General features: G+C 46.9%; 1 protein-coding gene across 1 annotated transcript in view; it reads left to right on the top strand.

Annotated features, from left to right (window-relative positions):
* Positions 1-15,354, top strand: part of CACNA1E (calcium voltage-gated channel subunit alpha1 E) — a 363,660-nt gene extending 348,306 nt beyond the window's left edge. Inside the window, exons 40-48 of the mRNA XM_060295653.1 lie at positions 590-695; positions 1,789-1,896; positions 3,150-3,250; positions 3,527-3,633; positions 7,636-7,747; positions 10,194-10,322; positions 11,349-11,529; positions 12,483-12,673; positions 14,226-15,354. Coding sequence (XP_060151636.1) covers positions 590-695; positions 1,789-1,896; positions 3,150-3,250; positions 3,527-3,633; positions 7,636-7,747; positions 10,194-10,322; positions 11,349-11,529; positions 12,483-12,673; positions 14,226-14,768 — 1,578 coding nt within the window. The 3' untranslated portion in view covers positions 14,769-15,354. The remainder of the gene's footprint in view (positions 1-589; positions 696-1,788; positions 1,897-3,149; positions 3,251-3,526; positions 3,634-7,635; positions 7,748-10,193; positions 10,323-11,348; positions 11,530-12,482; positions 12,674-14,225) is intronic.
* Positions 15,355-25,478: the final 10,124 nt, after the last annotated feature.

Raw genomic sequence — 25,478 nt, 5'->3', positions numbered from 1 at the left:
GCCCTCTTCCCCTAGACCTTGTTTGCACTCTCCCACTTTTCCATTCTGCTCCACTTCATCTTTTGGATAAGCTGGACTTCTGCATGTTCAACCATGTGCTGGCAAATTTCATCTTTTAAAGACTCAAAAAGGGGGCATCAGGATGCATCTTTCAAGTCAGATAAGCAAAGCACAATCTCCCCCATGTGAGTTTTGGGGGGTATTCATGGGACAAGTGGAATTGTAGAGCAGCCCTGAAACAGGGAATGGAGTCACCTCACAGAGCTGACTCCTTCCCCTGAGCCACTGCTTTTAGGAATCCCTATTAAAGACATTCTTAGGACTGTGGAGGAGTCCTACAGAATGATTAGTCCCTCTTCCCTTGGAATTCGGCATCATTCCCTAGAAATAAACAAAGCAAAACAAAACAGCAGCCAATGAGCCTTAAGTGAGAAGCCGGGAGAGGGCAGGACTGGGACAGGGGACGGGGGTATCCTTGCCCTTCTTTTTTGTCTCTGCATTTGACCTCTGCACTTTTCCTCCCTTCTCACCAAGGTTTCTCTCGATATATTTTTTTCCTCCTGCTGTTTCTTTTCTCTCTTTCACACAGAGGTTAGTCCTGATGAATATGCCGGTGGCTGAGGACATGACTGTCCACTTCACTTCCACGCTTATGGCTCTGATCCGGACAGCTCTGGACATTAAAATCGCCAAAGGTCAGTAAGCTTGGGGGGGGAAAGATTCTGAAACAACTCACGCAGGGTGGCGCAGGATGGAAATGTTTGACCTTTCATCCATGAGGCAGTGACCTGGAGATCAAATAGTAGGGTCCCTGTTTCACCTCTGAGCTACAGTAACTATTATATTTGCCCTTTCTTCTTGGTGAAATGAACGGTTTGATAATCACTAAGCCTCCTTTTAACTTCAACAGTATGTGATCTTTGGTGTCTGACACAAAGTAGGCATTTTAGAAATATCTGTTGATTGAACAAATGAGTTTTGATTCAGTTCTTTTTTTTTTTTTTCTTTTTCCCCTTATGTGGTGCCTTTAACAACTTGGAAGGCTTCTGTGGCAGGTGCTATCATGGCAGTATTTTGTTCCTTTTGATTTCTAATTCAGTGGTTTAGGAAAGAAAGGGTTTACTACTTGCAGATGGGCCTCCAGCTTCCTGCTCTTACCTGACCCAAATCCTTTTTAAAATCAGGTCACTCGGGCTTCCCTGGTGGCGCAGTGGTTGGGAGTCCACCTGCCGATGCAGGGGACACGGGTTCGTGCCCCGGTCCGGGAAGATCCCACATGCCGCTGGGCCCGTGAGCCATGGCCGCTGAGCCTGCGCGTCCGGAGCCTGTGCTCCGCAACGGGAGAGGCCACAGCAGTGAGAGGCCCACGTACCGCAAAAAAAAAAAAAAAAAAAAATCAGGTCACTCAGACTCTGGAGTCAGATCGCTGGAAGAACTGATACACGTATAAAGGCAGAGGAGGCTGGCTCGTGGCTCTCTGCATTCCCCCTTCTGATATACTGAGCAGCTGGGAGCCTCTGTGAATCAATGAGGAGGCTGATCTTGGTCCCAGGGCCTCGGCTCTCTGTGACAGGATATCCCTGAGTCACTGAAAACGGAGCCAAAATGTGTTCTGCTTCTTCAGCAGAAAGACCCAGTATTGCCAGGTCCACTGTCGCTAAGTACCAAGATCCCCTCTGAGAATATGACGTGCCGTGCTGACTCAGCTCCTGCCCCACCTCCTCCCTCCGTCCTTGTTATTTCTGTGTCTGTTCTGTTTTCGCTATTAATAAATGTATCTTCCCCTAGGTGGTGCGGACAGGCAGCAGCTAGACTCAGAGCTACAGAAGGAGACCCTGGCCATCTGGCCTCACCTGTCCCAGAAGATGTTAGATCTGCTTGTGCCCATGCCCAAAGGTGTGGGGTCTCCTCCAGGGTATCCTTGTCACTGTGGGCCCAGCACGCCAAGACCACACCCTTGGGGGGAACACAGAATGATCGAGGAGATAAGGGAAGGGTGCTCTTTTATTCTTAGGAAACAAAAATCCCTCACTTCTCAAGTTCCTTTTGTCATTAATTGAAAACAGTTTCTTTTTTTTTTTTTTACTGAAGTATAGTTGATTTACAGTTGTGTTAATTTCTGCTATATAGCAAAGTGATTATATAATTAATTATATACATAAATATATTCTTTTTTATATTCTTTTCCATTATGGTTTATCCCAGGATATTGAATATAGTTCCCTGTGCTATACTAACCTTGTTGTTTATCCATCCTATATGTAATAGTTTGCATCTACTAACCCCAAACTCCCAATCCTTCCCTCCCCCACCCTCCCTCCCTTGGCAACCACAAGTCTGTTCTTTATGTCTGCGAGTCTGTTCTTTATGTCCGTGAGTCTGTTTCCATTTCGTGCCATATTTTAGAGTCCACATATAAGTGACATCATATGTTATTTGTCTCTTTCTGACTTAGTATGATAATCTCTAGTTGCATCCTTGTTGCTGCAAATGGCATTATTTTGTTCTTTTTTATGGCTGAGTAGTATTCCACTGTATATATGTACCACAGCTTCTTTATCTGTTCATCTGTTGATGGACATTTAGGTTGCTTCCGTGTCTTGGCTATTGTGAATAGTGCTGCTATGAGCACTGAGGTGTGTGTATCTTTTTGAATTCGAGTTTTGTCTGGATATATGCCCAGGAGTAGGATTGCCGGATCACATGGTAGTTCTAGTTTCAGTTTTCTGAGGAACCTCCACACTGGAGAACAGTTTCTTAAGATAGGTCACTGCGGTGGTGGATGAAACTTCTTGGCTACATAGCTCTGTCCTTCCACATAACACAGTTCAGCAAACCTTCAAGCCGTTGGGGAAAAGGTGGTGTTACTAAGAGACGGAAACCTAGACCATTCTGGGGGTGGGGAGGTGCTTACTGATGTGCTGCACATCATTGGTAACATCACCCTCCCTGGGTGGCCGTGGAAGCTCCCTGAGGCTAGACATGGGGGCCTGTTCACTCTGTAGCCTCAGTGCCTGGCACAGATGGAACCCTCAATAAATGTTGGATGGGTGGGTGGCCGAAGGGGCAAACCTGCTTCCTAGGTGTCCTCACTTTCCCCCCCCCGTGTCTTCTCCCTGTTCCCCTCCATGCCACACTTGTGTCTTCAGCCTCTGACCTGACTGTGGGCAAAATCTATGCAGCAATGATGATCATGGACTACTATAAACAGAGCAAGGTGAAGAAGCAGAGGCAGCAGCTGGAGGAACAGGTGAAGGTCAAGGACAGCGTGGTGGCTGGGTGGGCCCCTGAAGGGACAGGCCTGTGCATCCCTGGGGCACAGTGCCCTGCAAGTGCTTAGAAGCAGAGGTCAGGCTTTGCTTTGCAGGGTCCAGGAACCTCCCTAGGATCAAGGGATTAGAAAACCAGTGGGGCAGAGGTTCAGATAGTCAAACAGGGTATCAGTCATATTCCTGTTTTACTCAAATGGTATTTTTCCCCCACAGTCATTTGAGTTCCTTTTTCCTCCTTTCCACTTTCAACACAGAAAAACGCACCCATGTTCCAGCGGATGGAGCCGTCATCTCTGCCTCAGGAGATCATTGCTAATGCCAAAGCCCTGCCTTATCTCCAGCAGGACCCCGTTTCAGGCCTGTGAGTATTACCAGAGGGTCCATGACTCCCCTGCTTGCATTATCACGTGTGCCGTCGGGCAGACCCAGAAAACTCATTGCCTAGAAGTGCCCGAGCTAATACTAACGCTGAGATGCATGGATGGTCCCCTCTCTGAGGGTGAGAAGACCACATGTTGTATCTTAAGATGGTTATTCAGCAGGGGTAATGGAAAAGCAGACTGAGCGTGTTTGGTGCTGTGGCCAGCTCCAGAGACAGGGAGCACTGTGAATGGACAAAGGAAGTAAGGGGCTGTATTAGTATCATCACTTTAGAGTGAACTCAGAGAGGTTCACTAAGTGGCCCAAAGCCATATGGCTGGTAGGAAGCTGAATTGGAATTTAAGTCAGTTATTTGCAAGCCCAGAGTCTTCCCACTACACTGTGTTATCTGTAATGAACAAAAAGAACCTTAAATCAGGCAAAACAATTTTTTGTTAATTTTCTATATTGAAAGTGGAAACAAAACCCTAATTAAGGCATGTGCCAATTCTTCCGAGTTGGAAGCCTTAGCCCCAATGTGGTCATTGGCCATAAAGGATCTAATGTAATATACATACTTCATTTTAATGCTTTCTTTCTCTCATCACAAGTGATGTACCCAAATGGTCCCTCTACCCAGCGTAAATGGCTTGTTGTCGTTGGTTATGATTAGTGACTTTTTTCCAGTCTAGCTCTCTTGGAACCAGTAAATCACTAAATATCACAACTTCAGTAATTGTCAGAGGAGTGAAATCCCAGGCTTAGGAATGAGCCCTCAGTCAGAATACCATTTGGAATCTCTCACGCCATAAATTTCTTTCTGCCTGTGGTGTTGGAGACCTGTTTTTGAAAAGCATTGTTTTCAAAGGTCACAATCCGACGCATTTGGAAAAGAAAAAAAACGACCAAGGCCGTCGGTCGTTTTTACAAAACATGTGAGGTGTTAAAGTAAGGTATGGATTCTCCTGTCTACAAAAAAACAAGTACATGTTTATCTTTGGTCCGTGCGGGAAGGTGGTCAAGAGGTATGATTAGAGTACTAGGGACTACCTCCTTGGAAGAGTTCACAGTGTTTTTCAAGGGTCTTTGGCTTAGAAATAGAGGACACCCTCCACCATCTAGATCTGTTTTAGCCACAACAATTTGCTGTACAAATTAACTCCCATCATTGGACTATTCCAGCCTCTGTCCCATATGTTTATTAATTCATTCACTCATTGATTTGACCAGTATTTACTGAGAGTCGGTGTGACCCCAAAACTGGCTCAGACACTGGGGATTCAGTCCAGATAATCACACAGTCCCCATGGACACAGTTCTTAAAAAAGAAATTACAAGAGTGATAAAGGTTAAAATGTGGAAGGGTAGGCTATTGTGACTGTGTAAAGGAAGCAACGCACGTAGTTTGAGGATTTGAGGACGCTTCCCTGAGGAAGTAACATTTGATTGAGACTCAAAAGCAGGTACTTCAAGAGGTGAAATAAAGTAAAGTATGGTAAGTTTAAGGAACCTAAGAACTGTCATGATGGTTGGAGCACAGAGATATCGGGGGACGTGGCAGGTGATGGATTTGGAGGGGCCAGGATGTAGGGATACAGAGGTAGTTTACAGGCAGGATACAGAAGTTTAGTGTCATCCAAGGATAATGGGCGACACGAGCATCAGAGTGACATGATCAGGTTTGGGCTTTCCAGAGATCATTCTTTAATGCAGTGTGGGCTCCGTGGATTGGAGGGAAGCAGTTCGAGAGATAGAACACCATTTAGTACGTGGCTGCAATTGTGAATATCGTGAGACTGTGGCTTGGACTAACAGGATAGAAATGGGGAGAGAGAATCAGACTTGAGAGGCAATTAATACACAGAACGGATAGGATTTGGTGATTGATTGATTTGCTACATGGTGTGAGGGACAGGGAGGAGTCCAAGATGACCCTCGGGTTTCTGGTTTGAGCTTCTAGGTGGATGTTGGTCCACTTCCTGAAACGGAGATGCTGGTGGAGCAGCAGGCTGGTTCTTTGGAACCACTTGTGTTTCTAGAGCCCTGAATTGTTCAAGTAGAGATTGCTTTGGAGGTAGCGTGGTGGACGTGACAGGGCTCCTCTCTCGTTGAGCTTACAGCTGGTAGAAAAACAAACATGAAACAGATTATCAGGAAAAAAAACACTTGTCATTTTTGATGATTTAATCACAGTTCTGGTGAGCGCTAGGATGGGAAAAAAATACATTATGATCTGATTGCGTGTGAGAGAGACCTCTGACGAGTTTATCAGGTAAGGTTTCCTTAAGGAAGTGCCTTTTAAGAAGAATTTTGAAGGATGAATTCAAAAACGAGTTTGCAAGGGACCGGGTGTTTGAGAAGCATCCTGCACTCTGGGGAACAGCCTTTATTCAAGTCCTGAGGCAGAAAGAAGCCTGGCACCTTCAACCAACTGAGAGAGCCCAGCATGTTGGAATTCAGGGAATAAGGGAAAGTAATGCAAGAGGAGGGTGGCCAGGTAGGAAGTGGGTCATGAAAGAGGCCTCTGGACTCTCTCCTAATAACAGTGAGAAGCCAGACAAGGTTTTCAAAGTAAGAGGTTACTCAGGGTTCAAATTCTTCAAGTCTATAAGGTTGTTCAGTGCTTTCAAGTGTCCTGTCTACCTATTGGGGATCCTGGAGTTACTCATTTTCTGTAGGACAAAAGGGGGCCCATTTCCTATAGAGCAGTGCTTGTTTCCCATGGTTCTCAGGCCAAGGCACACAGAAGAAGATGATTGACATTTAAGCAGTCGTTTAAATGGCAGACTGCTCTCTAGCAGTTGTAACAATTCAGCTAAAGCCCTCACTAGCAGCGAGGGGACAGGTTGGGTGAAAAGTCTGTGCTTCAGATTGTCCCCTGTGATCCCAGTCTAATGGATTGTTTTTCAGTGACTGGCAATCCTTGCTTAGGTCTCGGATTTTCCACTGGATTCACAGTCATTAGCAGGAGACTCTGCACTGGCTGTCTCCGGAGCAGATGGGACACTGGCAGAGACGGTGTCCCATCTCTCCCTCCTAATTCCACACCCACCGAGGGAGCTGCTGCCCCAGTCACTGACCACGTTCCTCTTCCCGTGATCAGGAAGCTCAGTCTGCATGCTGGCTTAGGTCAAAGAGGAACTGTTACTGTACTAGTAGCAATGAGTGGCCGCAGCAGCGCCAAGTTCTCAGGAAAGATTGGCTGCCCCTTTTTTTTCCTAACCAGCCCAGTGGATCCCATAGGCTGAGGGTGTCTTTCAGGTACCAAACGGTGGTTTAATAGCAGGCACACTGCAACAGCTGTCCATGCTTTTCGTTCAGAGGCCCCTAAACACTTGGCCAACTCTGCCCCTGTCCTTTTTTACCTCATCACCATTGAAGCATCCTCCTACATAGCCATCGCCCCAGATGTTGTCACCTCTTTCACCTCTTCTGAAATCGTTCCATGCAGTTCATACACCAGCAGTGTCTGATACAGAGCAGTCCTTCAATAAATGTTCATGGCATTGAATTGTTTGGTTTGGCCAGGGATGTTGGCACAATACAACCATATTCTTTCTGAGAGTGGAGGAAATTTTTTAAAAGACCATGACTGCTTAATATTTAAACAAACTGTTCACTTTAAGCTACGGCATTTTTCTGCCGAATGGAGAAACTGAGCAGAAACAGGTTTACAGTCTAGCATTGGTCTTCCATATGGCTGAGTGTGACAAATGATGTCATTTGTCACAGATATGCTAGTCGCCAGCAAAATGATGAATGGTTCCAAATGCAGGTTGAAAACAGTGGTTCCTCTTTTCCAATGCTTTTTTAAAAAAATTTTCTATTCTAGGGCCAGCCACCTGTAAGTTATCAGGCTTTCAAGCCAGCCAAGGCTAAAGGGTGTTGCCCTATGCTGGGGAGGAAGTCTTGTCTGGGTGGGAATTGGTAATGACAACTACGTCATGACTGTTTCTCTTTCTCTTATGCACACGTTACCTCTGAACTTGGCATTGCTTTGCAGGAGTGGCCGGAGCGGATACCCTTCGATGAGTCCACTCTCCCCGCAGGAAATATTCCAGTTGGCCTGTATGGACCCAGCTGACGATGGACAATTCCAGGAACAGCAATCTCTGGTGAATGAATGAGTTACATGACCTCAAAAATACTTCCTTGGTTTCCTGATCCCTCCCCCTCTCATTTTCAAATTTTATTCCATAGCCTTGCTCCATCAGAAAAAAAACCTTTCTGATCGTCCAACCAATTACCCTGAAAGTTTCCTGCCATCTCCCCTTTCATAGCTGAGTTTCTCATGTTCTTTGACAAATGCTCCCTCTTCGGGTTTTACAACCCCAGAGGCTCCTTACCTGCTTCAGGAACTTATAATGCTTCAGGCCAAGCCCTCTTAATTTATGCCCCTGGGCATCAAATGGAGAAGCAGAAGTGACAAATGAAATCTTGCCTTTGAGAGGGAGCCTGAGGATGAATCATCATAAGAATGGATGGCACCAATGGATGACAGATGGAACTTTAGATTTTGATAATACAAAGCTAAAATGGGACTCCCAGAGATGATGGACTTTACTATTAGGAGTTCAGGAGCCATGAGGTCAAGTTCCCTCTGGAGCTTAGAATTAAAATCCAGGTGGTTATTGGTCTGGAAAGAAAAAGGGTAAAACCCAACCTTTGCAGTAGTCTATATAGACAGCTTGTATTAAGTGAGTCCCATGTCACTTTGATTCTAATTCACCTGTGTTCTTCTCTCCCCTTCATTTTTTTCCCTGACCCCGCCCCACTGTTAGTGTACCCCAGCGCCTTCCTGAATGGATGTGTGGGTGGAGTGTGGGTGTGGCCTGCTTGTGGAGGCCACGTCTGATGGAATGGGTACCCTTCAGAGGGGAAAAGGGACTCATTGGTCCAGACAGTTTAATTCTAAAAAGGGCCTCTCATCATTTTATGGCTTGCCTGGTGATGTGTCTGCCTGGTGAGAAAAATCTCAATCACGTGTCCTTTCTTTCACAGGGAGGCTTCATTACATCACCCTTTCTGCAGGTTTCCCGGGGCTGAGCTGTAGTGCCAGGACTTTTTGGATATATGTTCATCTCATTGTCAGTACTGGTGTCTGTAATTCAATTCAGGTGTCAGCCCATGCGATACACTCACCACTGTGTACTCCTGCCCATCCTTTGGGGCTCCCTGCTCAACGTCCTGGGACATGGCCATGATTTGTGTGTGTGGGCGTGTCTTGCACCACCTCTGATACCCGTTGGCTGCAGTTGTTGTTACCACGTAGACTGCAGTGTCGTTATCACGTCTGTTTTGAGTCAGACCTGGGTGCTATATAAAGCACGTACTGCAAACACTGTAACTTCTTCAGGTGCACACATCACGTCCTTTGAAGGCAGTCCTCCCGTTCGTACCAGGAACCACTCAGCCAAATGGTCATTGAGGCCAAGGGGGTGTCTCAGGCCCCCTTTCCTTTAATAGTACCCTACTCATACACCCATGTTTTTAGGTGTCATTTCCTAAATGTAAAATGCTTTTTTTCTGGTATAATCTCCAGATGTCTGTCTAAGATATTCCTAGGTCTCTTTGTTGGGTGGCCCACGTAAACAAACATTTTTAAAGCGGCTGTACTCTTTGCGCAATGACACTAGCTGTCTATACAGAGCACGTACATTTGCCAAACTAACAAACATTCTTTAACCAGGAAAATGAACTGATTTGGGCACGACCCTAGAGTTCTCCCATCCAACCTTCTTAAAGCTCTCAAGTGCTCTCATAGTCCAATACATACGGTAACTGAGCACTTGAAATGTGACTAGTCCAAATTGAGACGTGCCATAGGTGTAAAGTACATGCCAATGTCAAAGACTTGGTACCAAAAAATGTAAAATGGCTCATTAATTTTTTATATTGATTACATGTGGCCATGAGAATATTTGGCTATATTGGGTTACATAAAATCTATTAAATTTCATGTTTCTTTTTACTTTTTAAAATGTAATTACTAGGAAATTTTAAATGACATAAGTGATTTGCATTATATTTCTATTAGACTGCACTAGTCCAAAGCATTCCTGAAAGATGGCTACCCACCCCCCATTATTGGATGGTTTCAATCATAAGAAAGCTCTTAAAATCACGTGTCTTAAGGTTTCAGAAGCTAAACCTGACACCGGAAATTGCTGACTTTCCTTAAAATAGTGATTTCTATTTAATTGACAAATGGCTTCTTCAGATTACAAGACTAAACCCCATACTGTCAACTTGCAGAAGGTAAATTTCACGAAGCTATAAAATCTGAAGCATTGCTCAGTGATAACTAAGATGATACTTAACCAGAAAAGGTGATCCTTATCCCTCAATCCTAGTTAGCGCTTTCTGTTTGGGACATCTGGTATACCACCTATGTGCACACATAGACACAAACATATATACACACACAACGGAGACCTTAGAGATGCAAGTGTCTCTTCTGAAAGCCGTTCTTCACATGGAGGAGGCAGAAGCATCCCCTGGAAGTGAGAAGCAATGGGATGGAATCAGGTCCCACAAGCTTGGCTGTGTGTTTATTTCTAGGAGCCAGAGGTTAGTGAATTAAAAAGCGTGCAGCCCTCTAACCATGGCATCTACCTTCCTTCGGACACCCAGGAGCATGCGGGATCTGGGAGGGCATCCTCTATGCCACGCCTGACTGTGGATCCCCAGGTAAAACGCAACCACCACCTACCATATGCAGTGGCATCCTGGGCTGTATTGAATTGGTGGGTTCTGAACACACATCAGATATCTTCAGGTGAGCCCTTGACCTGCCCCCACCCCTTCTCTATAAGCAAAACCTGGCTCACGGGCTTTCTCTACAGAGCCTGCTCCTCCACACCGTGTTTGCAATGAAACCCTAACCACGACAGCCGAGCCAGCCAAAGGGCAGGCCCCCGGATGGGCTCAACATCCTCAAGACCCAACCAACCAGCCATGCAAGAAATATTTTCCAGGATTTCCCCTGTGCATTTTTCCTCCTTTTCTCCTTTCCTGGTTCCTCTAGCGCATAGGCAGTTACGTACACACACAGCTCTGTGTCAGGACTGTCTGTCCTAGCCAGTGCAGGCCACGCCTCATTCCTTTGTCTGTTTTCCTGGCTTTTTTCTGTCTGTCTGTCTTACATCAAGTTTTGACAGAGACAAAAAGTTTTTGTGGATCTGTTTTCACATCTGTGGCAAGTCAAAATGCCAGAGTTTAAGGAGGAGCTGGGGTGGGACTGATGGAGAGAGCGCAGTGCATTCTCAGGAGCCACTCATTTACCGGCTCTCCTCAGCTCTAGCGCTATAGGGTGGCGCCTTCCCCGAGGAGGGCAAGAAACAAGCAGCAGAGCCGTGCTGCTTTCGTGGTGGAGACTTTTTGACAGTTGCCCTCACTTGTTTCAAAGTGGCTCCAGGTTCACGGCAGGTCCTGGCTGAGTCTCCAGGGTAGATGGTTCTATGGGCAGCTTGCACAGGACCCTCAGCTCCTTGCTTTCCTGAGCGTGAAGAGGAGCCCTGCACCAGCCCAGTGACTATGTTAACGTAAAGACACTTTCTGGAACAGCCTCCTCCAGCTAAGGTCTGAGCAAAAGGGATTTATGGGAGATGACAATTTGCAGTCTTCAACAATCTCAGTCCTACATCTTCCTTACTTCTAGACCATTTCAGTAATTAATCCATACCTTGTGTTCTTCTGGGGGGCTCATGTTTCCAGGTGGTGACAGACCCTAGCTCCATAAGACGTTCATTTTCCACTATTCGGGAAAAGCGTTCAAATTCCTCTTGGCTGGAGGAATTCTCCATGGAGCGAAGCAGCGAAAACACCTACAAGTCGCGTCGCCGGAGTTACCACTCCTCCCTGAGGCTGTCAGCCCACCGCCTGAACTCTGACTCAGGTGAGGGAGTCTTCACCGTTTGCCTCTTTTCTGACGAGAACTGAAAGTCACAGGAACAGAATCTAGGTAAAGATGGGGTTGCGGAGAGTGAAGGAACAATGCTCCTTAACAAAGGGGGTTTCCTGTCTGACTCACATCATGAAACAAAGCAACAAAACCCTCTCTAGTCATCACAAAGGCTGAGGAGATTTCTTTCTTCCAGACCAGGGCTATAAAAATCATTAAAACAGAGTTTTCCCAAGGGCCTTCTACAAAACCACTCCACTGCCTTAGGGAAGCATTAGAGACCCCCTGGCAAGGGCGGAGCGTTACCCGCTAACTGCACTTCGACCCAGACAGTGCTACCTGGAATTGTTTTATGCATTTGAGTTTTGTTTTTTAAGGAAAAGGGTCATATTGATAGAAACAGAAAATCCCTAGTCTGGTTCAAACTATTTTTACTAAGTAAAGAAACAAAGATAAAAAAGCAGTGACATGTCCCATATCATAGGGCCAGCAAGTGGCAGAGAGGGGACTAGAAGTGAAATCCATTGACTTCAGTCCTAGGGCATTACAGTAACTGTGTTTACTTTGTTCATAGCAACTTCTTAATTCCCTTCTGCTAGTGCCGTTTTCCCTCTAAAAAGTTACACACCCATGTTTAGGACGTAGAGGATTCTTGGGCCACATTGCTGGCAGAGATTCTACCTGAATTGTATCTAGCGTAAATGGAAGAAGAGAGTGATTGCATCCTTGAATTTGCAAGTCTTTCCAGTGGCAGCTTGCCCACTTACCTCTTCACAAAAGGGTAATTTTCCAGTCTTTCTCTCCTTCTTCCCTTTCAGATCACCTGTTGACATGTCTGCAGAAGCCAGGGTCCTTGAGGGGCCTGGTCCCAAGCTGTAAGACTTATCTTTGTGTTCAGCGGCCAGGATGGGCAGAGTTACGATAGTTGCTTCTGTCATCTCTCATAGGCCACAAGTCCGACACCCACCGCTCAGGGGGCAGAGAGCGGGGACGATCGAAAGAGCGAAAGCATCTTCTCTCTCCCGACGTCTCCCGCTGCAACTCCGAGGAGCGAGGGACCCAGGCCGACTGGGAGTCCCCAGAACGTCATCAGTCCCGGTCTCCCAGCGAGTGCAGGTCGCAGACCTCCAACAGACCGGTGAGCATGGAGAGGAAGCTGAGCCTCTGCAGAAGACAGGGAGGGGCGGGCTGTTAACATGAGGTGCAGAATGTGGGCATCCAGCACCCACACAGACCTCAGCTTCACAGGAAACTGCATCCATTGTGCATAGAGGTTAGCTTTTTACTTAACACTTGTGTACTCAGAAGTGATACGGATTCACAGAAAACCAAAGAGCCCCCCAAGAAAGACAATGGTGTCTAGGGGTCCTTCCATCTTGGTTCTCAGTATCCAGAGTTACAGAGTCACAACAAATAAGTAAGTTCATAAATAGCTCAGGCAGATTTCAGAGGAAAGGATGGTTTTTTAGCCAGAAAAGCTTTGACCAGTCGTGTGGCCCTTAATATTGGTTGGAATGGTGATTCCTCTCTCAACACAGGATTCAAAAGTCAGATCAATTCAACTTCATCTATCTAGCTTCCGGCCATCCCAAGAGGAAGAGCATCTCTCCTTCCGGCCAGTTACTGAAACGTCAGCCTAGGTCTAAGATACAACTATGAGGGCTGTGTGAAAACACTCTCTGGCCCTGTTTTCCTCCTGACTACCATCCCTCACTCCCTGCCCTACCTTGCTCCAATACTCTCGGAGTCCAGGTGTGAGACCCATCGGCAGTGAGCAGTGGGCAAGAGGAAGGGCTTCCACAGCCAACTTTCAGACGCAGTTGAGAAGTTTACTTCTAGAGCAGTGGTGTCGAGTTGTAGTGCAGAACGGAGTCACCTAGGGCTTGTTATAAGTGCACGTTCCTGGGACCTCGAGGCTTCTGCTTCAGTAGTGAGACCCGCTGTAAGGTAGAACCCAGAAGTCTGCACTTGGAAGGACCCCAGAATCTCCCAGGAGATCTTGAGCATGTGGTTCCTAGGTTACACGCACACCTTAAGCCTCAACACCGAGCTGGAGGTCCATGTACCAACCCCTGGGCTCAGAGACCCTTGGGACTAGGTGTGTCAGGCCTGAACCAGCAGATAAGTGGGGAGCGGGTGTAGAAGCCAAGTTAGTCTTAGCACGCCACTGGAAACACAGATGCAAAAAGAGAAGATGAGGGAAGGTATTTGCCATGCCCTTAGATCCAATTCCCAAGAACGTTCCCCAGACAGAGCAACTCTAGAGCGTTCGTTTACCTTTCACGTAGTTGTCTTTCCCAAAAGCTTCAAGTCTTTCTTTCAACGTGCCACGTGCTAGAGAGAGTGAGCTTCCGGATCTTTGCTACTCAACGTGTTTGTTCCAAGGACCGGCAGCACCTGTGAGCTTGTTAGAAATGCAGGATCTCAGGCCCCACCCCAGACTTCCTGAGCTGCGTCTGCAGTTTAACAAGACCCCAAAGATGCATAAGCATATTGAAAGCTGACATACCCTGGTCTCCATGGTACTGGCTCCTGAGTCTCCTGTAATCTCTGCGTCCCTGAGCGGATGTGACTGGTAGCAGGGGGGACTCTGGTGGCTCTCTGTAGGAGGGGTTAGGGACCTTAACCAGGTCCCAGGTAGGAATGATGCCAAACCCAGGCTAACATGCCATATTCTTCCTGCCGCACAGGGCACAGGGTCCCTCAGTGAAAGCTCCATTCCCTCCGTCTCCGACACCAGCACCCCAAGACGAAGTCGTCGGCAGCTCCCACCTGTCCCTCCGAAGCCTCGGCCCCTCCTTTCCTACAGCTCCCTGATAAGACACACTGGGAGCATCTCCCCACCTGCTGATGGGAGCGAGGGTGGCTCCCCACTGACCTCCCAAGCTCTGGAGGGCAATGACGCCAGCCTGCCCGAGCCTTGCAACCCCCGGTACGTACAGCAGGGCCACCCCTCCTCCCCACAGCGCTACATCTCTGAGCCCTACCTGGCCCTGCACGAAGACTCCCACGCCTCGGACTGTGGCGAGGAGGAGACGCTCACCTTTGAAGCAGCTGTGGCGACCAGCCTCGGCCGGTCCAACACCATCGGCTCAGCCCCGCCCCTGCGGCACAGCTGGCAGATGCCCAATGGGCACTATCGGCGGCGGAGGCACGGGGGGCCTGGACCAGGCATGATGTGTGGAGCCGTCAGCGACCTTCTGAGCGATACGGAAGAAGACGACAAGTGCTAGAGGCCGCGCCCCCCTCCGATGCATGCTCTTCTCTCAACACGGAGAAAACCAAGACCCCAATTGGGAAGCCAGTGCGGCCCGGGGGGGAGGAAGAGGGAGGAAGAAGATAGAAGGACACCGTGCATTATAAGAGAAGAGGAAGGAAAGGACAGAAGGAAAACCGGTCAAACCCACCAAATCGCTGTATTTCCCTTGGCAAGATGGGCACTGCCATAGTTCTGCCTCTTTGCTGGGGAAAGAATATACAAGAACATGGAGGGTTATTCCCAGGAGAGAAGGGACACGAGGATGGCTTTGCTTCCCCTTGCCCCTTCCCACTTTTCTATAGCCGCGGGGATGTCAGGCCGGCCTGTGGCTATGCCTGTTGCCCTGAGAAGCCTGGAAGACATTCTGGCTCTTAACTGGGGAGTCATGGAGACCCTGGGAGAGGACTCTCCTCCCTCACCAGCCCTTCCTCCTCGGCCAGCACCCCTGCCACCAGGCCAACCATGACGGCATCTCATGCGTTATCCTGTGGCTTGCGTCCCCAGAGGAAGCACAGGCTGAGTTCAGGAGCATTGGATGTCAAGGGTAGGAGGCAGAGAGGGAGGGGGAAGGGGAAGGGGTCGGGGCGCTGTGGTAGCAGCAGCGAGAGCCGGTCTGGGTGAGCAAAGCCATAGGCCGGCAGCCCTCACCATAGCGGGGGGGGGGGGGCCAAGGAGCGGAGAGCTGCTGCTGCTGGTCGCTGCAGTCCCGTCTGAGGCCTGTCACCCACTCAGTAGGTGCTGTGTTCATTGAGGATAGGCCAGGGAGGCCCCCTGAGGTCCAGGGAGGTGCCGAAGGCTCTGGTAAGGGTGACATTTTCAAAGTATTTAACAACCCGTGTGACCAGGGCACCCGCTGATGAGCGTGGAGTCCGGCCTCAGCACTGGCACCCCATGCCCCAACAGGCCTCACTTAGCCCGGGAGAGGCCGGGCACGGGGGAGCCCCGAGGGTGGGCTGAGTGTCGCAGGGGGGCACTTAAGGGGCTCAGGCAGAGTCAGTTTTCCAACCAGTATAGAGGTAATTCAGTATGTGGAACGGCGCTGCAGCCGGCCCAGCACATACCGGCTGCATGTCAGCCCAGACTCTGGGCCAGGAGCAGAAGAGCTCTTTGCCAAGCAGCAAGGCCAGTGCCGTGCCAAGGCCAGTGAGCCCAAGTACTAGTGGCCTGGCCTCCCCAGCCGCTCCCCAAGAGGGCAGCACACACACATCCAAGGTGAGCTACACATCACCTGGTAGGGACTTCTTCCGTAGAGATGAGAAAGGCCAACAGATTGCAACCAGAGAAGCTTCAATGAGAGAGTCGCTCTGAGTTTACTGAGGGGCTCCCGTGAGGGAGGGACGCTTGGACGGGCAGCTTCTGCAGCTAGTTTGTGATTGAGGGTCAGTTTGTCAAGGATACTTTAAGGTGATGAGTAAATATACCTCAGCTTAGACCTGGGCTGTTCCTTCTGGCAAAGCAGGCTCCAGTGGGGCCTCAGTACACAAGGTGACAGGCCTGGGACCCCGGTGGTCCTGAATATTCCCCTGGGCTTTCCCCATCCCTAAAGTAGAGCTGAGCAGAAGACAACCTCAGGACATTGTTCCTAACCCCCAAAACTCATAAGCATTGAGAACAAGAGAGCCCTTTCTTAGCTGATCAGTTCTCCTTCACTGTATCGATTATCCATTCGGTGGAAACACATCACCCCCTCATGTCCCTCTCCAGTCCTCCAGCACCATCACCGTTAGGTGGAAGGATTTCCTGCAGGGGGTACCAGGCAGGGCCCTCCTCTCCCAGCCAGGAGCAGATGGAACCTGCCTCCCAGGACCCTCCATGGGGCGACTCAGAGGCCCCCAACTGAGATCGCAGCGGATAAACAAACACTCTTTATTCTCCTCCGGCCCAGGCAGACTTCACGTCTTGGGTAGGAGCAGTCAGTGGCTGTTATTACGAACTTGGGTTTTTTTGTTTTGTTGTTGTTGTGGAAATAGAAATAAGGCATCGTCGTATCAGCTCTGCAAAGCCAGATTCAACCCTGTGGCTGCAAAATCATTTGTGATGGCCCTGCCTTCTGTCCTAGACATGGATGGAGCTTCACGGCCCAGAGTCAGCCCCCAAACCAAAGCAGTCCTGGGGCAGGAGACGAGTGAGGCAGAGACGTAGGCCTCCCACTCTGAAACCCTCGTCTTTTTTCCCTTTCCTCTCCCACTCAGCACACGCGTGTGCTCAGGGGTAACTGGGAGTGTGACTGTGTAACACCCTGATCCTAACAGGCGGGATTGTTACCTGAGACTCAGACTCGGGGCCTTGTACTGTCTTAAAGGTTTCCCCTGCTCGGTGTCCTTTCCTGCCAAAGTGCTGCTATGGGCTGCTTCGCACAAAATTGCTTTCTTCCACCTCGGAAATGCAGCTTTCCTGAGGGAAAGGCTGACACAGGACGGCCATTCTGCACCAGCGAGTCTATTGCATTGTGTTTTGAGAATGGGTGTTGAAGTGACGTCTTACACCATTGCAACAGGAGGCACTGAGGCTGGCAGAGCAATTAATTACCAGAAGTGGGATTTGCCTGCAAACAACATTACAGACACTCGATTTGCTGTGCCAGGAAACCTTCCTGGACATCTGAACTCCTTAAACTCACATCCACACAAGCACTTGAGTCCTGAATAAAGTGGCATACTGCACTGTAGATGCAGGCCCCTGACCAACTCCTTGGGCTTTTGTAGTACCCATGAACTTACGAACTCATCTCTTTAATTCATCTCCCCCTGACCAAGAAATCAGGTTTCTAATCCCTTAGCCTGCATTTACCCTTCTATTAAGACCAGATAATAAAAGACAATTTTCTATGAAGTCACAGAACGCATTAGCATAATCTTGCAGTGGTTTCCTTCCACCTCTGAATAAATATGAACCCTAACCTTCCCCCAGTAGCCAACCTGGAGATCCATTCCTAGGTGTCAGATTCTGCCTCTTTCCCTTGAAAAGATCCCCCCCCCACCTTTAAATCTCAAAACCTGTGCTTCTCTTTGGATTAAAAAGGATGGCAGCATCTTGAGAAATTCCAAGCAAAACAGAACCACCACCAGTGTTTGAGATACACAGCGTGCTCAAACTCAGCACTGTAGGTCCCCTCGGAAGAATCTTTAGCTGTACGTCCAGTTTCCCTTGCCAGTGTGAGCCTTCGGGATCCCCTCAGAATAAGAAAGAGGGAGGTAGTGGGGAGAGGAAGGGAAAAAGAAGGAAGCAGAAGGAAAAGAAAAGAAACCAAGGCAGAGAGATGTTCTAACTAGGTTTGTGTTTAGATACTCCTCTTTTCACTTAAGGCTCCAGACAGACTTCTGGTGGGGAATTCATCTCTCTTTCCGTGTACGTATATGTGTGTCCCGCTGCCTGTCTCAGTCACCAAGGGGGCAGAGCGCCAGCAGGCCTTCAGACAAGGGGGTAGAGCTCTAGGCTCTAGGCCAAGGTGCCGTGAGCCAGGGTCAGGATAGACTTACCTACACCGTGACGGGACGGTATCCTTGAGGGTCCCCCAGGCTCAACATGAGCCGTGAACACAGCCGCCCAACGTGGGGCTGTGTGTTTTTCTAGCTGAGGAATCTATTTCTGATCTGGGTTTCACGTCTCCCCATTCAGTGTTTCTATGAGGTACCGAAATCACTGATACCAGTTCTCTGAAGCTGAACTCCAGATCTGCTGGTTTTGCCTTCCCTTGACTCTGCCACCACAAAGAGATGACCCCATGTTCCACCACTCGGCCAGCACGCATCCTCCACACACATCCTCCTTCACATAGGCTTTGTGAGGAGCCTGGGCGCCCTCTGTCCTCCCATCCCAGCCCTCGTTTTGCCACACGTTAGTAATGACCCAACTCCCGAGATGGTTAAGTCCACCCAGTCCAAGCTTACCTGCCGACCTGCCTGACTCTGCTGGGCTCTCTGCCGTTAGGGCACGCTTGAGCCTCATGAAATACAGTCGGGGACTCACCTGGTGACACAAGATGATCTGAGCTAGTGTAACGTGCAGAACTCTTGCTGGTGTGTACGAATCGTCCACGTACTCGATGAAAGCCCATCGTAGGGAAATCAGGTCTCTCCTGGAGTAAAATGGAACAAAATTGAATAACTTTGATGCTTTAAGAAAGTTCTCAGTTTTTCATTACATCCTTATTTCTAAAGCCTGCTCTAGATGTCTCGTTTTTGCACAGAATATTTCTTTAGTGGGTCAAGCCGGGGATAAGTTGAGAGATTCTTTAATTTCTAAGCTCAGCTATAATACATCTTATGAGGTTGTATTGAAAAAGGGGTGCATGTGTAACAGGAGGGGAGCAGAAAGTCACCTACTTTGCTGAGATTTTATGAGAAGGTTAAGGAACGTTCACTGCTATTTTTATCAGTTTCATGTCTCTTATGTTTGAGATCTTAAAGGCCCAGTGCCAGTGTATGCAGAGAATCGGGGTGAAGAGAGGTGTTTCCATGCCTTGGGGTAGATTCTTCCTCACTTGCTTCTCACCCATCCTGTCTGTCCTTCCCCCCCCTGGTTTCCAGAGCATTGAGCACTTCCCTGGAGTTCCGGGAGAGGACTTTATGCTGTAGGAAAGGAGGACAGTGGCCCCATGCAAGTGGCCAGTCAGAGCATGATGGTTTAACTCCAGACAGGAGCCCCATAGGGAATCAGGTCCCGGTTTGGATAACTATATATCCACACTGAGACTCTTATTTTAACAAAAGCCAAACGAGATTAACTCAGGAGTTGCGACCTAACATTTTCATGAGGCGATCAGAGGAGATCCCACGTTGATAAACACTGCCTCTGTCAGGAGTGTTGTCTTTTTGATTTTTGTTTTCTCCTCTCTGAACCACCCAGTCATCATAGGCAGGTGTAACCCAGCAAAGCAGCAGCCCGTGGTTTCTCTGCTGGCTCTAGTGGCGGGCTCAGCTGCAGCTGGCTGGGGCGATTGTCAGCTGCCGTGTGCTACAACTCACCCTGTCAGAGATATAGATGTACCACTTGGGGGCAGAAAAGACTAGGAACGGAAAGAGCCGTCTTTGGTTTCTGATGGCCGTCTTTTTCTTGAGTCCCTTCTGCTTTGAGCCTCTGAGGCTTGGGCATCCCAGAGAGATCACTCCAAGCCAAAGATAACTGATTCATAGATTGTCCCAACCTACCCAAGGGCCTGAAAAGCGGCTCCTAAAATTCAAGCCAGTTAGTTAAGAAGCAAGAATGGGACTCAGAGGAGATCCTATCACATTGCTGGTGAGGCTGGGGTGTCCCCAGACTGTGCTTCTATTTTTATAGTCTTACTTCCTCCCCCCCATGCTAAAAATAGGGGGGCTGGTATCTTGACCTTCTAAATGCAAGAAGAGATTTTATAATAAGTCATGCTGTGATGTAAATATATTATTGAGATTGATTTTATTTTTGATGTGGACCATTTTTAAAGTCTTTATTGAATTTGTTACAATATTGATTCTGTTTTATGTTTTGGTTTTTTGGCGCTGAGGCAGGTGGGATCTTAGCTCCCCGACCAGGGATCGAACCCACACCCCCTGCATTGGAAGGCGAAGTCTTAACCACTGGACCACCAGGGAGGTCCCTGAATTCTTATTTCTGGGGGTCTGAAAGAGCTGAGTAGATCAGGTAAAAAGAGATAAGGGGATTTATGGGGGTGTTTTTTGGATTTTTTTTTTTGTTTGGTTAGTTGCACTTTTTGGTAAGAGACCTGCTCTAGAACAGCAAAGAAGGGTAAACGTGTGCTCTGCATTGTTTCTGAATTAGCTTCTCTTTAGGAATTAATTTCTGTCCAATTTAATGATGTGATATTTAAGTCCAAAATCTGAGGTTACACAGTACCAGCTCTATTTTCTCTCTCTGGTTTCCTTTTTGTCTTCTTTCTCCTTCTAAGTCAGCTTCTGTCTCTCATTTCTCTGTCTCTTCTCCTTTTAGGGACTTAACATATTATCTAGAAGACTGAAAAACTCTGAAAACACAGGGAAAGCCAAGGAAATAATAGAATGGATACAGAATTTTTCTAGGACATCTTTAACCAATAAATACAAAATTTATGTCTTGATGAAAAGATAAAAAAGTTTAAAAAGGGCGTAGTAATTTGGTAAATGAAAATTATTGAAAGTCAAAAATAATAAAATCTATCCCAGCCTTCTGTACTAACCTGTGCCTTCAGCAGGGTATCGCCTCTCTCTACTTTCTTTCCCTTATTAGGAAAATTAAAATACTAATGCTTGGCTAGTTCCCGGGTGTGTCAAGTGTTTGCAAGTAAGTTACTAACTCATCATTTAAATAAAGCACTTAAGTCTCCACAAATCAGTTTAGAAAACTCTTCACTCCCTATATCCCATTTAGGACCTATGACATTCTTGGCATTGCTGTAAGCATTTTTTTTTTTTTTTTTTTGGAAGAAACTTCATGTTTAATGGATCCTGAATCCAGGAGTTCCTTTAATTTCACCCTCTAGTTTTCCCCTTTTCCCTTCCTCTTCTTCTTAGCTTGCTAACAACAACAACAACAAAAATCCAGACTTTCTTTTTTGAATCCAGGAAGGCAGTTGAGTGTCCATGCTCAGAGCTTCCCAGTCCAGCGTCTCCTTTGTGGACACTGAACCAGTCTTAGATCCAATGCTCACGAGCTAACACGTACGATCCTCCCTGAGACCCCTTCTCCTACTCAGCATTGGAAATCTGCGTGGGTCTTTCTCTCTCTCTTCTGCCAGCTTGTCAGAGATAAGGATGGATTATTCTCTATGTTCTGGACCAGATCCGAGAATGTGTACCAGGCAGTACCACTTCCTTCTTGGTTCACTCAGAGGGGGACCCCCAAACTGCAAGGAGACTAAATCAGTCAAAACTGCCAGGTTCACATTTGACCTTATTTGGTGACTCAGTTTTCCTTCCAGTACTCTCTAATTTCTTCTAGAGATGGCCTGTAGCACAGAAGAACCACCACTCAAAATCTATTAGAAATCTTGATAAGAGATGAGCAGGAAAAACACACTGCAAAGCTTCAAAGTGCCATTAGCCAATTTTAAAAAAATAAAATAATAGGAAATGAGGGCTAAACAAGGTAATCTAACTGCCAATTAAAATATACTGTAGTTCTGGTCTTAGTTACATTTGATATGGAGCTAGGTAGCATTAAGCAGATCCCAACAGCTTTAGTAAAAACATAGGTATTATATTTTAATGGCTACCCATGGAGATAGATACTTAGCCTGCAGGCCAAACTTCAGTCAGTGTTTTTCTACCCTGGGGTTTTGTGACCAACCAAAATTTATACAAAGCCACCCTAAGTGCTGTGATTGCAGAGGAACCTCCTTCTTGGTGACATTAGAGAGCCGTCCATCTCCACTCAAACTGAGTCCAAGATTGGGAACTCACCCAGAAAAACAAACAGAGGAGAAACATCTAAAGCACTAAGTGTGCAGGGCATTTCATAGCTGGGACGAGTTGGGTGGAGGTGGGGAAAACAAGCTCTAGGACAAAGACAAGGCTAAGGTGAGAAACACCAGCTGGTCCCAGGTAGAGGAAGGCTTAGAGGAGCGTGACCTGGGATCCTCATTTATGCCAGATCACGGGTCAACTTGTTAGCATGATATCGGGGGCAGAGGGGTTCTTTCCACTCTAGGTAGTGGATTTGAAGGCCTCAGAGGATTAATAGAGCCCTGAAAAAAAATTTCCAGACTTGGGAGATGGAGAGAAAGGAGGTTCTTGCTTTCAAGCAGCCTGAAGACAATCTCGATGACCTTAACTAACAGCTCTTCAATATAGTAGTGCCAGTAGTGGAGAGATTTCATTGATCTTCCTAGTGGCACAAGCACCATAAGAGGGGAGAGGGAGGAGAGGCAGTTAGCGGGACAGGAGATAAGCTTTATCAGGAATAGATTTCAAACTCCACATGGTGCACTAGCCTCAAAAGATAACACTGCAAGGAAGTGGACAACAGGGTGCCCAGGCCATGCCCTCCGTCCTTTGGGACCCAAGGGCAGGCCATTCCCCCTGCTTGGTTTGCTCTTAGAGGATGAGCACATCAGATGGGACCAAGAGGGAAATTGGGTGATCTGCCTTAGGCTGTTAAAATGCTGCCACGTGCATTACAAAACACGTGTGAGTCAAGGCACTTGAGACACTTCCTTACAGGCAGCATCCACCGTGGTGTGCCAGCCTGATGCCCCTTCAGTGACCATGTTGGAATGGCAGCCAGTGCTGGACTGCCCACGGTATCGGTGCATCTCTCCCAAAGCCAGAGTTCAGCACTGCATGTTAACCAGGTGGATATCCTGTAATATAAATGCTCGTTTGGATCCAAAAGGAAAACAATTAAAAATAAAAGAAAGATGAACAACTTTCATTGTTTCTTTTTTGGGGGGTGGGGGGTGGGGTCAAAGAAAATAAATAAATAAAACCTTGTTGTAAAGAATTAATCGGCCTGATTCCCTCTCTCACTCGATGTGTTTCTTTGCTCCCACTCAAAAGGGAGATCATGGAAGTGAATCGTTGCCAGGACTCTCAAGGGGGATGGGCAGCAGCTTCTGGATGTCAATGTCTGCTCAGCCCAGCTAGTTATGAGGAATTCCAGAGTTTCCCAAAGTTCCAAGGACATCCTGGTCCTAGAAGATTTTCTTTTATTAATAAATGTTCTTCATCTTAGAGGAAATAACAAATAAATAAATAACCAGATAAACTAGTTGGAAAAAGTTGGGGAAATTTTTCTAATCAGAAAAATACTATGTCCAGGGGAGGAGTTTAAAAATAGGCAGAGAATCTCTTTATGGGACACAGGGCTTCTTGACTAGAAGAACTATAAGCAGCCTCCCTCCCAAAAGAGGGAGAAGATTATGGGACACCAGCTTAGCTGCCAAGTTCAGGACGGAGCAGACTCCCCAAGCCTTTCAGGAAATACTGTCCATTCTTTCCTTCTGCCCATATCATTCCTTATTTGACCATCATGGCTTCTTTAATAAAAAGATAGAAATCAGTCCCCGGGTCCAGTGGTCCCTTTGAGTCTCCATTTGGAGGACAACTTTTTGTCTCATTCTCCCTGGGGAAGCATCATCATCTTCTAATCCTAGTGTTGGGTTTATTATTTTAATCTGAATAATTATTTTATCAATTAAATAAAACCAAGAATTCTAGGATAAGTCCCCCATTTCTGCAGTTCCATCCAAGATAACCTCTCAAGCCCTAAGACATATAATTTTGTTAAGTAAGAATTACTGCACCACATTTTTGGACGGTTTTGATTATAAGAAAATGGCCTAGGTCCTTGGAGGCTGGATTGGAAACTTCTGAGATCTTGTCCAACTCTCAGGTTTTGTGTATTTTCCCGTCACAATTTCTTTCCCATGGCTTTCATCACCATTGGAGCTGGGAAGATGGAATGTCAGCAACAGTCTTCCTTACCTTCATTCTTTTATGGGATTACTAGTTGGTTTGTTTAGGCAAATGTTGATCTCTAAGGAATTTCTACATGGATTAATAAGGGTTTTGGGGTTTTTTTTTTTTTTTTTTTTGGTTTCCTTCTAATCTAGACCATAGGTCCATAGTATTTCACAGGGTAATGGCACTAGGAAACATATATAAAGAAAAATAGACACTGTTCTGCACTTCTTTCTGGTGTTTCTGTATTATGCTTCTGAGCACTTGTTGGTTACCCTAACACATGTCCTTTAAATTTTCTACAATATTAAAAACTTGTTTTTACTTGTATACCAAGTTCCTTTGCTAATAAGCTAGGAAAATTCCCAAAGACCAAGATGTCAGTCCCTTAAACACAAAATATTGGGACTAGTCCCAGGTGTATATGACTCTAGAACACCTCAAGCATAAGAGGCAACACAGAGAAAGAGAAGAGACGTTATAAAAGCAAGTGCTGGAGTCAGACCCAACTGAGTTCAAATCTGTGCACCGCCATTCATGAACTGTGTGCCCTTGAGCAAGCCATTTAACCTAACACTCACTTTCTTCATCTTTAAAATGGAACAACAGGACTTCCCTGGCAGTGCAGTGGTTGAAACTCTGCACTTCCAACGCAAGGGGCAAGGGTTCAATCCCTGGTCGGGGAACTAAGATCCCACGTGCTGTGCGGCACGGCCAAAAAAAAAAAAAAATTATCAAAAAATTTAAAATAGAATAAAATAAAATAAAATGGAACAATAGTAGTAACTACCTCATAGGGTGGTTAGATGGTACTGACAAGTTACTGCATATAAAGAGAATAGCCAGTGCCCGCCCCATAGGAACACCATCCTTGTCATTATCATCACATAAAAGTTCATTCCCCAACCCCCCTAAATCCGAGAAACTGAACCCTCAGAGACACGTTCTAACCGGAAGAGTATGCCGGGTGGGTGTTCCTTTTCTGTCAGTGAAACACAGAGGACAATCTGATCTGTAGACAGGTGTCTAACGAAAACGGAATAAATTAAGCCTTAAATAGCAAGCAAAACATTATTGTATATCTATTTTTAAATAACGCCTCCGTTCTTGTCTCAGAAACAAGCCCTAATTTGCTTACTCTTCACTTCTAATTTCCATATTCATTTAATAACAAAATGGGAGAAACATTAGTGGGAGGTAGTAATTGTAAAAGTAGGAATAAAGTTAATGGCAATATTAAAAATACTGCACACATATAAACTAGCAATATTCAAGGCAATTTGAAATATGAAGCAACTGACAAATTAATG

This window comes from Globicephala melas, chromosome 1, assembly GCF_963455315.2.
Source record: "Globicephala melas chromosome 1, mGloMel1.2, whole genome shotgun sequence".
NCBI lineage: Eukaryota > Metazoa > Chordata > Mammalia > Artiodactyla > Delphinidae > Globicephala > Globicephala melas.
Note: the sequence above shows the minus strand (reverse complement) of the source record. Positions and strands in the feature narration are given on the sequence as shown.